General features: G+C 37.2%; 2 protein-coding genes across 2 annotated transcripts; one reads left to right on the top strand and one right to left on the bottom strand.

Annotated features, from left to right (window-relative positions):
* The first annotated feature begins 4,014 nt into the window (after positions 1-4,014).
* LOC148768221 (ABC transporter C family member 8-like) lies at positions 4,015-5,311 on the top strand. Its single transcript, XM_088822803.1, has 5 exons — positions 4,015-4,288; positions 4,365-4,427; positions 4,522-4,761; positions 4,860-4,994; positions 5,258-5,311. The coding sequence occupies exons 1-4, from the start codon at positions 4,015-4,017 to the stop codon at positions 4,961-4,963; spliced, it is 681 nt and encodes a 226-aa protein (XP_088678929.1). The 3' UTR covers positions 4,964-4,994; positions 5,258-5,311.
* LOC148768220 (putative disease resistance protein RGA1) lies at positions 5,269-8,353 on the bottom strand. Its single transcript, XM_088823122.1, has one exon. The coding sequence runs from the start codon at positions 8,249-8,251 to the stop codon at positions 5,294-5,296; it is 2,958 nt and encodes a 985-aa protein (XP_088679248.1). The 5' UTR covers positions 8,252-8,353; the 3' UTR covers positions 5,269-5,293.
* Between the last annotated feature and the right edge of the window lie 5,094 nt (positions 8,354-13,447).

Below are 13,447 nucleotides of genomic sequence, written 5' to 3'. Positions count from 1 at the left end.
GTAATATATGGCCCAAAAAGAGGCCCATTTTACTTGTTACTATATATGGGGTCATTTTTAGGTTAGAAAGGGTTCCTACCTTTGATCATAACACACAATACATATTTTACTTTCTTGCCTTTAAAAAGGGATAGATACTATCGATCAAGTGGTGCTTCATTATATAATATACATTGATCTATCACATATTCATCTAGATAAATCCATTTAAGGTCATTTCTCAGGCATACTAGTAAGTCTAGCCCATTAAGGTCCACAAAATGATCTTTATGATTCATATACCAATATAAAAGTCAAATATAATCTTGTGTGGCCAATATGGTCGCATCAGTTGCCCTACTAAAAACATCGGTATACCAAAAGTTCGTTACAGTAAGGTATGGTAATGGTAATTAACAATTTATGTTATCTACTATTTAAGTTTAAATTGAATATTATTTTTTATTTAAGTTTAAATTGAATATTATTCTTTCAAAGCAATTCAAGGTATATATGTTTAAAATGTAAAAAGACTAGTTTTTGAAATAGAAGTATTTTAAATATATGTTCTTAATTTACCTAATATAAAATATTTGCTAAATAAAATTATAAAATAAAAACTTTTCACATCAATTGTATCATCATTAATAAAAGCAATTTATAATATTTTTGACATACCTCAAAAGTATAATTAATTTTGACTAATAGTACCTTGAATAATAGTTAGCATACTATTATCACTTTTTATATATAATAAATGAATTATTAAAATATTATTAATAATATTTCGGTAAAGTAGTATAGTATCATTTTAATAATATTGAGTGTCGTTGCTCTACCAAAATATTTGAGTAGAATGCGATAGGTATAGTAATAATTGGTAGAAATATTTCGATAGAGAATCGGTACGGCAATGAATTGGTAGGACAATTTGATAAGAACAACCCACCCCTACTTATTACCTCTCTCCGGCAGCAACGTGTCCCCGGAACTACCATTAACTAGTCATCTTCTACTCGCCGGAATTACATCTCACCGGCACCACCATCTATCGTCATCATTAATTTTGTCGGCGGGGAGGATTTTAGGGTGGCGGCTCCGGGCCGGGCCGGGCCAGCAGTAGAGTTCGAACACGGAGCAGGCCACTACTCAGCACAAGGCTCTCAGAATCTCAGGTTTGGCACAAAGGATAAAGCCGACGGGTAATTAATTTCTGGTGCGAACTTTTTTTCCCTGGGTTTCAACAAACTGTTGCTGCAATAATTGTCGATTTCATCGGTGAGGATGAGGGATTGGCCACGGCGGTGTAGTTTGAGGCTAGGGAAACTGACGGAGGAGGAGGTTTGTGGTGGCGGAGCCATCGGTAGTGACCATCACCATCGTCGTCGGCGTTGTGTTGGAGAAGAGATGGAATGGTTAGTTACATGGTGTCCCGGCGTGTTTTACAGGGGTGTTGTACAGAGAAATTGTGTGTAATATATATTTTTGGGAAATTGCAATCAAGTCCTTTATTTAAATTTCAGAAAATTTGTATAAATTACAATTTTGTCCTCTTTATTTTTTTGAATTCCATTTGGCCTCTATTTAAATCTTTTTATAACTCTTTATACTATTTTATTTAAGGGTATATTTGTCCTTTTACCTTCTGTCAATGACCGAAAGCAGTGTGTTATTTAAAAAATTTCACATTGAGTGTTTTGCAGATTTATCTATCACATGAGGTTTTTCACTATTTCGATATTAAACAATGGTATTTTTTGCAGTGTACTCTAAAATCTCTAGTCAACGTAATTGAATACCGAAAATGCATTCTCGCCTACAATTTAGTTCAGATCAATACCAAAATCAAAAGATTCGCATGTTTTTACATCTAATACTTCATACAATATTTATCGAGTATTTACACACGTATTAAGAAAATTAAAATATGCAATAACTAAAGGCGAGATATCTCAAACAATTGGTTCTTTTTTTTTTTTGTTTTTTTTTTCAGAGAAGATATCGGTCTAATGCTCCGATAGTGCTAAAGGGAATAACGTGTGTTAACCGCAAATTTTTCGAGTCTGCAAAATATAATAAAAATACAAGACAAGAAAATAGGGAACAAATAATTTATTAATCAAAACTATGTGGATTACAATCTCCGTAATTCCCCTGATTCTTCTCTCCTATTCTAATTTTGATTCAAGGGCTTAAAAGCTTGTTCTTGAATCGAACATATGATTTCCTATCACGAACATCTCGAATCTAAATATATTATGAATTCGAGGAATCGAATATATGATTTCCTATCACGAGCACCTCGAATTCAAATATGTTATGAATTCGAGGCGGAGGCTCGAGACGTGAGCTTGAGAGCTCGATATGTGTCTGTGTGAGTCTGTTTTTTTTTTAGATGCACCAAAGATCTTCTTTTATAGGCACAAGCTAGGGTTAGGGTTTCTCGACTTGCAGAGTGGGCCGGACATTCTAAAGCCCAAATATGTTATGGACTTTAATTTGAGATCTAAATTAATAACCCATTTATTTTGGTTATTAATTAGTAATTTATCTCAAAATTTCGATGTCTACAAATGCCCCCACTTCTAGTCTCGGCGAAGAACATGTTGAATATTGGCGGAAGACGAGACTTGAAGTAATCGAATTTTCTTTCATTTGTTGGCTTCCAAACCTCTTTCCTCAACTTTGGGGTTTAATTTGATAAATCCTTCACCTTGAGGGACTTAAATGATAAGTCCTATTCTTTGATAAGGACTCAAACGCAATTTATTGCTTCTTGATTTGGGTATCAACTAATCCATCCGCAGCACCTCACAATTACTCCGACGGCCGCTCACACCTTGGTCTCAACATCTCTCTTTGTAACTTTGAAAATTTCTCCATATGCATATGTTTCACATATTCGCGACCACACCATGGGCGGTGGTAATGAAGAGCGGCGCAGTAGCATCTTTGGATTCGCCAGAAGAGTTCAGCGCAACACCTAGACGATGGCGAGCTTGGACTATAGGCAACATCTTTGTTGTCATCGGAGGAATATGTGGCGCGGCTCTTCAGTCTACGGTGAGTTTGACTGGTGGATTTGAGCGGCCAGCGGGTTGCGGCGGCGAAAGAGGATATAACACCGTCGAGGGCTTCCGGTGGCAAAAATTGAAACGGGATTCTTCGGGCGACGATGTGTGTCGGCGGGCATTATTCCGGCGGCCTCCCAGATTTGACATAGCGGGGAGAATTGTATATTTTTTTTTTCTGCTGCCAAAGAGGGGATTTGCTGGAGATTTTCTTCCTTCGTCAATACTCCAAATCTTTTGGCAACTCAATCGGTCGAAGCATAGTAGATTGGAGAAGAATTGTAACACTCTCTATTACGTAAAGAGGGAAATTTCCTCATCCAATTACTCTGCGTCTTTGCCCCCAAGCGTTCACAAGTAGCAATGGTTTCTTAGCCGCCATTGGACAGTTGAATGGACTTAATTTTGACATGGGAGGAAGAGATGAGGGGCGAAGATAGTCCCACCGGGCGTGCCAATTTGTTAACCTCAAATTTTTCGAATAATCTCCGTAATTCCCCCTGATTCTTCTTTCCTATTCTAATTTTTATTCAAGGGCTTAAAAGCTTGTTCTTGAATCGAACATATGATTTCCTATTACGAACATCTCGAATCTAAATATGTTATGAATTCGAGGAATCGAATATATGATTTTCTATCACGAACATCTCGAATTCAAATATGTTATGAATTCGCGAATATATGATTTCCTATCACGAACATCTCGAATTCAAATATGTTATGAATTCGAGGCGGAGGCTCGAGACGTGAGCTTGAGAGCTCGATATATGTCTGTGTGAGTCTGTTTTTTTTTTAGATGCACCAAAGATCTTCTTTTATAGGCACAAGCTAGGGTTAGGGTTTCTCGACTTGCAGAGTGGGCCGGACATTCTAAAGCCCAAATATGTTATGGACTTTAATTTGAGATCTAAATTAATAACCCATTTATTTTGGTTATTAATTAGTAATTTATCTCAAAATTTCGATGTCTACAACGTGCACTTTCGAAGAAGGGAAGAAAGTGGGGGTCGTCGGAAGGACCGGAAGTGGGAAAACGACTTTGATTAGCGCATTGTTTCGATTGGTCGAGCCTTACAGTGGCAGAATTGTAATAGATTGGATCGATATTTGCTCGATCGGCTTGCGGGATTTGAGGTTGAAACTCAGCATTATTCCTCAAGAACCGACTCTTTTTAGAGGAAGTGTTAGAACAAATCTTGATCCATTAGGACTATACTCCGACGATCAAATATGGAAGGTACGTACACACCTTACGATACGGCGAAAAATTTCGAACTCCACTATATTAACCGGTTCTCGATTTTATTCATCGGGCCTTGGAGAAATGCCAACTTAAAGATACAATCAGTAAACTCCCAAACTTGCTCGAATCTTCAGGTTAGTCTCGCGCTTCAACTCTAAATCCTCGTTCGAATCGAGTATCGATTTTTGTTTTTTTTTTTTTTTTTTTTAATTTTACGCGATGGAACAGTGAGCGACGAAGGGGAGAATTGGAGCATGAGGCAGAGGCAGCTGTTCTGCCTAGGAAGAGTGCTTCTTAAGAGGAACAGAATATTGGTTCTCGACGAAGCAACGGCTTCGATCGATTCATCGAAAGATTCAATATTACAGAAGATAATCAGACAAGAATTCGCAGAGTGTAGCGTAATAACCGTGGCACACAGAGTTCCAACTGTCATAGATAGTGACATGGTCATGCTCCTCTCTTACGGTATTATGCTGAGTGAAAATGATATTGAATTTTTTGTTTTTATTTATAAAAAATATAATGAGACTGAATTTTGGTTTAATTTATTGAAATTATTGCAGGGAAGGTGGTGGAGTATGATGAGCCTTTGAAGCTAATGGAGATAGAATCTTCATTTTCAAAGCTTGTGGCTGAATATTGGTCCAGTTGCACAAGGTTTTATTAGTTTTCACGTTATATAATGTAGTTTGCCTTTATTTTATTTTAAAAATTATCATATTTTATTGATGTGCATTTTATATATGCATATTATTTTTATTATTAACGTAAAAAATAATAGAAATTGGATATAGTGTGTTACAGAGTGCAAACTGCGCGCCGCCAATGAATGTCGTGTTGGTGGTGCAAAATGCAATTCACCACCATATGTAATAAAGTCGAAAAAGATAGAGAAACGTATTTTTAATGAAGAGTAATTAAAGTTACAGAGTTTGGGAAATACATTATAAAAAATGTGGTAGAAAATGAAAATGAAAAATTGTTGAATTACACAAGACTAATCACAATTTGAACTTGGAGCTCGAGGTGTGGATTTCCAGGGTTGACCATCCTTGTCACCGTAGACTTGTATCAGTTGTGTTGAACCTCTAATATTGAACTCCTTTAACGACGACACCTTTCGTATGAGGCGTTGCGGCAGCTCTGCCAATCCATCGCAGTCATAGACACTCAACTTCCTCAGGCAAGGCATTATTGAGACACCCTCACAATCTTCTTCTTCTTCTTCTTCTTCGGCAGTAATGTCCTCCCACTCCTTCCAATTTGAACATTCAACAAATTCCAGTTCCTCCAACTTGGGAAATCCACCAATAATACTAGTCGTAGTTGTTGTTATTCCGAGGAATTCACGCCCAACAAACTCCAACTCAGATAAACCACTAATCATAAGAGTCTTCAGTAGCGGTAGTTTACCCAGCGGCGGCAGCGACACAAGGTATTCAAAATCGTGGAGGTAAATAAATGTGAGTTGGTTGAGGGGCGATGCTATCCATCTCGGAAGTCGGGAACCTTTATACTGACTAATAGTCAGCGCACGCAGGTTTGGATGTGGCTCAAGAGCATCTAGTATGTCATGCCAAGCCAATCCCTCTTTCACTACTTCTTCACCACCCATTGTTGATTTACGAAAAAATATTATAATGTCCCCAATGCGCGTTTTATTCCTCAACCCCGCTTCACGAGCATCCTCCACCACTGTCGAATCATTACCACTACTTAATTCGATCGTCAATTCCAGGTGATCGCTAAGTCGGTTTAAATTCTTCAACCACCCCAACTTGCTCCCATCTTGATTACGAAATTGTTTCAATGTGACAAGGCTGGTTAACTGGGCTAGTCCTTGAGGGTATTGCTTCAAAGAATAGGTATATTGGTTATAGAGGTGTTTGAGGTTTACGAGCCTGTGAATCCCTTGGGGAAGTCGAACAAGACCATCGCATGAATTAATATTCAAGCTTTCTAATTTGCACAAATTGCACATGCTCTCCGGCAACTCCTCTATAACTTCATTAAAGCTTAAGTCCAATTCTTTCAATTGAATCAAATTCCCAATTTCACGCGGAATCTCTTTTATCTCGCACCCTCCCACCAAAAGAAATTGCAAGCTATAAAGTTTACAAATGCTCTTCAGACCATTTTCGGCACTAAAGTAAATCCAACTCAAATCCAACCACCTCAAGTGAATTAACTTTTCTATTTCTTCCGGAATACCTTCCAAGCCACATCCCCTTAGGCTTAGCAACCTCACACTTGTGAGGCCATCACAAAAATGTGGATCATAAAGTTCAGTGGTGATAAATAAGCTACGGTATTTTTCGACTTGGGAAACTAACAAAGGGCTACAGGTTTGGCAATTTGTTTCCCTCATTCTTGACCCCACATTCTTTCTAAGAAATTGAGCAAAATCATGTATTATATCATGCATCTTAAATGATGTTATCAAATCCTCATCCAAATTTGATGTTTTGCTAAAATCTTGAAACAAAGAACGCATTGCTAACTTATCAAAATACTCTCTCCCTCTAACTTCCCAATCACTACTGTATCCTAGGTAACCCATTGCCAACCATCTTCTTATTATGTCCGCCACGATAATTTCGGTATCTTTAGGAAAGACAGCGCAATATGAGAAACAACACTGAAGCGTTGGAGACAATTCTTTGTAACTTAGAAGCAAATGGCGGAAGAGGTCATCTTCTACCTCCTCCAATTCCCATATTTCACTGTTCAATACGTTGTCCCACGCTTCCACACTATTCTTAAAATGCAAAAGACTTCCCAAAGTCTTTGCTGCAAGTGGCAGTCCCTTGCACTTATTGGCTATCTCCCTACCTATGTTCTGGAATTTTTCACGTTCCTTCTCGCTCTTTCCAGAAAGTGCTATCCGACTTAATAATAACCAACACTCTTCATGGGATAAATGTCCTAAATGGTGGATGTCATTCTTATCGCTACCCATCATTAAAGCAACCCTTTCGTTTCTGGTCGTCACCAAAATTCTACTACCCAAACCACCACCTTTGAGACAAATTCTCATAGGTTCCCACTTGGTATTGTCTTCCGTCCAAACATCATCCAGGACAAGAAGAAATTTTTTCCCCGAAATCGTCTCTTTTAGACTTTGTAGTAGCATTTCCAGTTGGTTGGTATTCGGGGGGTTATCCAACTTTTTCACACTCGCGACAATCCCTTTCGCAATCTCAACCTCGTTAAAGGGATCCGAAACGCATATCCAAATTCTTAACTCAAAATGTTTCTCAACTCGACTATCGTTATAAGCTAGTTTAGCAAGAGTTGTCTTCCCAAGCCCCCCAGTACCAACTATAGATAGGACACATACGTCTAATTCTTCCCCCCTACCACCTCCACCCACTAGTTTGCTCACCAAATTTTCACTCTCGTCTTTACGACCACAAACTTCCTCTAAATCAATTAAAGAAGTAGTTTGAACTCTCAACGATTGGTGAGAAGGTTCATTGGGCTGAGATTTGATCTCATGAAAACCAAATCGAACTTGCTCAGCCAATATCAGATCGAGTCGTGTTTTGACTTGTTCTATTTTCAAGGCAATTTCATGACGAGTGGTAACTTTCTTGAAACATAAACACGGAGATGGGACGAAGGAGGACCATACCTTTTTCTTAGGAGGAACAACATCAGCATGATCATCAGATTGTTCGATCCGAAATTTGAGAACGGAGTAGTTCCATTCGTCCAACACGTCGTCCATTTCGTAGGTCGTGTTTTCGAGCCTCGTCAGCCAATCTTTGACGCTTTTGTCCTTGTAACCCTTCTTCTCCGCATCTTCCAACACGTAACGAACTTTCTTCAGATCTTCGGAAAGATTCCGAATCTCATTCTCAACGCCTCTCACCAGATTTACTTCGTTCCGGACCTTTTCTTCTAAGGTAGCTGCGAGCCGCTCCACCACAACGGAAACGATAGCATCAACCATGATTGCAAACAGTTTTCTTAGTGTGTGTGTGTGTGTAAATAATATATGTGTGTTTATGGGATGGTTTCTTTCTTATGGTATTGATCCATAAAATAGCTCCTGATCATATGTATAAATAGGCCAACTACTATCCTAGTATTAAATTAAATATTTCTTATCAATAAATACGGAAAAACACGTTCAAATTTGTATAAAGAATTGCAACTTTCATGTTAGTTCCAACTACCACTCAGTGGGAAAATGTGCTGACCTTTTTCTTTTCCTTCAAAAAATGCCAAGGGGTAAATTTTTGGGAAGTTTTCCAACAAATAATTGAATAAACGATGCTATCTAAACATTATTAAAACCAACGTAATAAAAGAATAGCTCGAGATATAAACAGACAGAAGTATTTTGCTAGTTTATTCAAGCTGGCTGCAGCCCAAAATATTAAACTATAAATTGCAGAGGAAAACATGTATAAACAATTGGCAGTTTTCAGGTTCCAACTACCACTTCTTGGTAGAAAAACTTGAAGGTGGCAATTGTTGGGAAGCTTCGCAAACAAATAATTGAATAAACTAGTATTTTCTTGAAAGCATCAAATATAATGAACTACTACTAGCAACTTAAAATAATCGAGGTTAATGTAATCATTCAACGGGGGAGCATGTGCATCAAAATATTAAATTTGGAGCATCAGGATTGTATTTAGTTTATTTAATATATGCTCCAATTAACGTAACCTCGAAGATGCTCGCTCTTAAATCCACCATACATGTATATGATTTATTGTCTCGTATATGTATGCATTGGCGAACTGTTAATAATGCTGCAGTAGGAGTAGCATACCTCACTGTAACTGAGTTTTTTTTTTTTTTTTGCAAAAAGTACCCCGGTGAAATATCCAACTGCAGTAAAAGCCCCTGTGATAAAAAAAAAAAAATCATAAAAACTCGTTCCCCTAGCGAGTACGTGTTGCTGCACTCGCGGTTTGTGCATGGTGATGAAATTTTTGACAATTACCCTTAAACAATACAATTTGACTTGCTAAGAGCATCCCAAGAGGGTTTGTTAAATCTAAATTATGCACAATTTAAACAACCAAATCCAAAATTTCATGCTCCAACAACAAAATGTAAATTTTTACACATTGTTCAAACCATGACTTTGGTTTGCCAAATTTGACAAATCAAAGTTAGAATTTAGACAATCAAGAAATTATTAAAATATTATAATATTGTATTTTATGGAAGTTTACTAATAAAAAATAATTATGTGATATTAATTATGTTTTGAAGATAATTATATTAATATGTTTAACTTTTATTATTAATTATAACTACAATTTTAAACTTATTATATTAATTAGTTTAGTCAAATAGTATCATTTTTTTGCTGAAATGATAATAAATTGAAAAAATGTTTTTTCTACACTAGATGTATTATAATATGTTTGTGGAAAAATAATTGTAAAAGTATATGGTTTAAATTTATACTCAAATTACAATATTAAAGCAATAAAATATAATGGTTATGTAAAATATAAACAATATTGTTGGAGTGAATGTCAAAAGTGGTGTTTTAATTCATTTCTCATATTATAGATATAAACAATTAATTTTGAACAATCTGTTGGAGATGATGGCCTTATAAAGAATCCAAAAATATTAGGACCAAATTGTAGTTTTCAAAAATTCTGGTTTATACCTCTCTAGTCTCTCCGGCAGCAATGTGTCACCGGAACTACCATTAACTCGTCATCTTCTACTCGCCGGAATTACATCCCACCGGCGCCAGCATCTATCGTCATCAGTAATTTCGTCGGTGGGGAGGATTTTAGGGTGGCGGCTCCGGGCCGGGCCAGGCCGGGCCAACAGTAGAGTTCGAACACGGAGCAGGCCACTACTCAGCACAAGGCTCTCAGAATCTCTAATCTCAGAATCTCAGGTTCAGCACAAATGATTGGGCCGACGGGTAATTAATTTCTGGTGCGAACTTTTTTGCCTAGGTTTCAACAAATTGTTGCTGCAATAATTGTCGATTTCATCGGTGAGGATGAGGGATTGGCCACGGCGGTGCAGTTTGAGGCGAGGGAAACTGACGGAGGAGGAGGTGTGTGGTGGCGGCGCCATCGGTAGTGACCATCACCATCGTCGGCGGCGTTGTGTTGGTGAAGAGATGGAATGGTTAGTATTAGCGTATATTATTATCAACAATTTCATAACCTTCCTGCAACCCTTGTCTTACGCCGGCTGACACAAAGAGCAAGTTGTCTTCGACCACTGGACCCCCCGTTGCTGACCCTACTCTTTATCGCAGCCTTGTCGGTGCACTGCAATACCTCACGTTTACTCGTCCTGACATCTGCTATGCTGTGCAACAAATATGTTTATTCATGCATGATCCGAGGGAACCTCATATGGCTGCTCTCAAGCGTATCCTTCGCTACATTCGTGGGACTCTCGATCACGGCCTTCAGCTCTCCCCCAATCCAGACCTCTCCCTTATCGCCTACTCCGACGCCGATTGGGGTGGCTGCCCTGACACTCGTCGTTCGACATCGGGCTATTGTGTTTTCCTCGGCAACAACCTCATCTCTTGGTCCTCCAAACGACAGGTCACCACTTCTCGATCGAGTGCAGAGGCCGAATACCGAGCTGCCGCAAATGCCGTGGCCGAAACGACTTGGTTACGCAACCTCCTTTCCGAGTTGCTCTGCTCACTTTCGAAAGCCACCATTGTCTACTGTGACAACGTTAGTGCCGTCTACCTATCCAGCAATCCTATTCAACACTCTCGTACGAAACATGTGGAGATCGATATACACTTTGTCCGAGACAAAGTTGCTTTGGGACACGTTCGAGTTCTTCACGTCCCATCCGCCTACCAGTTTGCTGATATCTTCACGAAAGGTCTCCCTACTCAACTGTTCCAACAGTTTGTTTCCAGTCTCCACGTTCTCTCCTTTCCCGTTTCGATTGCGGGGGTGTATTAGCGTATATTATTATATATATTACGTATATTATTATTATTCTAATTTATTATAGTTACCTTATATATTAGGTTACCTTGTATATTAGATTACCTTGTGTAGTAGGTTAGGGTTTCCTACATGTAACTATATATATGATTAATATACGTAAGAGATATCATTCTCTCTTCTCTCCAAATATTCTCCTTCTATCAGTTAGTTACAGGGTGTCCCCGGCGTGTTTTACAGGGGTGCTGGAGAGAGAAATTACGTGCAATACTTTTTTTGGGAAATTACAATCAAGTCCTTTATTTAAGTTTCAGAAAATTAGTATAAATTACATATTTGGCCTCTTTATTTTTTGAATTCAATTGGCCTCTATTTAAATCTTTTTATAATTTTATACTATTTTATTTAAGGGTATATTTGTCCTTTCACATTGAGTATTTTGCTGATTTATTTATCACATAAGATTTTCACTAATTCGATTTAAAACGATGGTGTTTTTTTGCAGTTTACTCTAAAATCTCTAAAATCTCTAATCAACATAATTGAATGGGATAATTAGCAAGAACCCCTTTACTTAGGAAAATGAGTTAAGAAAACACCCCCTCCCAAAAATAATTAGAGAAAACCCCCTTACCTAATATCCTACCCAAATATTATTTAATAATTCTCAAACCACCCTTATTACTTCTAACCCATTGTCGTTCTCTCTTTTTTTTTCTCGTCTTCTCTCTTCTGCCGTTCTCTCTTCATCTTTTCTCGTCTTCTCTCTTCTCGTCTTCTCTCTTCTCTCTTCTCTTCTCGACTGAAATTTGGAAGAAAAGCAAGACATCAACAGATGGTGGTGGTGGCGGTGGAGAGTGTTTGTCACCGCCTCCCGCCGCCGCGTGAAGGGTGGTGATGGATCTGTAGTTCGCGGCGGTGGTTTCCACCAACGACGTTGAAGATGATGACTGAATCGTTTCTGTTTTTTTTCTTTTTTTTTTGACATTGAAATGTTAATTTGTGTTTTTTTGTATGAATTATTTAATTTATTTATTTTATTCTTGTTAGGGATTAGTTGAATAGTGTATTGTGGCAGCGGTATGGTGACGATGGGGAGGCAGATTTATGATTTTTTGTTGGATTGGGCGGATAACGGCGCGTGTAGAGAATTTCGCGCAGGCTGAAACCTTAATCAACTATGTACATATTCATAGTCGATTAAGCTAATCAACTATGTTCTGGTAGTCGATTAAGGTTGATCGACTCCAAATTTTTTTTTTAGTTTTTTTGGATTTTTCGTTTATTGATTCCAATTGTATAAATCAATTATAATGTTTGTATATTTTTTGTTTTTGTAATATATAGGTGATTTTGCATTTTTTTCGCAGTTGTGATTTGTTATTTTTAGTAGCAGATTCTTAATCGACTATGCGCTAGTACCGATTAAGGTTGATCGACTCCAATATTCTTTTTTCTTTTGGTTTTTTTTGTTTAGTGATTCCAATTGTATAAATCAATTATAATGTTCTTATATTTTTATTTTTTTGTTAAATATAGTTGATTTTGCATTTTTTTGCAGTTTTGATTTGTTGTTTTTAGTAGCAGATTTTTCATCGACTATGCTTCATCATAGTCAATTAATAAACCTGATATAAAAAAATAAATTAAAGAACAATTTTTTTTTTTTAAATAAAGAATTCCTTAATCGACTATGAAGCATAGTCGATTTAATACTAATCGACTATGCTTCATAGTCGATTAAAAAAACGTAAAAAAAAAAAAAAAAAAAAAAAGAATTGCGGAGCGCGTGACTCAGTGATGAGGAGGCGGGCGGGGTAAAGCTGGAAAACATAGTGGCTAAAAATGGGTGTTGACTTTTCTCAAATGGACTAAAATATTTTGGACCTCCCTCCATTAAAAAAAGTAGTGAGGGGGTTTTCTCAAAAAACCCCAAATTGAATACCCAAAAATGCATTATCGTCTGACAATTTAACTCAAATCAATAACAAAGTCAAAAGATTTGCATGTACCTGTGTTTATATACAATATTTTAAGTTTTTATGCACATATTAAGAAAATTAAAATATGCATTAACTAAAGTGTTTAAAATATGTTTTTCTCATTAATTGTTTATCCAATAATTCTCTCTTCGCAAATTCAAAGTAGTAATTGTAGTATGTGTAAAATTGGAAGAAAATAAAATCTACAAATCGATAAACAGTTTACCAAAATAATTATTTAAGATTTTCCCT

The sequence above is a fragment of the Erythranthe guttata genome, chromosome 9, assembly GCF_056151865.1.
Source record: "Erythranthe guttata isolate IM_541 chromosome 9, IM_541, whole genome shotgun sequence".
NCBI lineage: Eukaryota > Viridiplantae > Streptophyta > Magnoliopsida > Lamiales > Phrymaceae > Erythranthe > Erythranthe guttata.
This window is presented reverse-complemented; position numbering and strand designations above follow the sequence as displayed.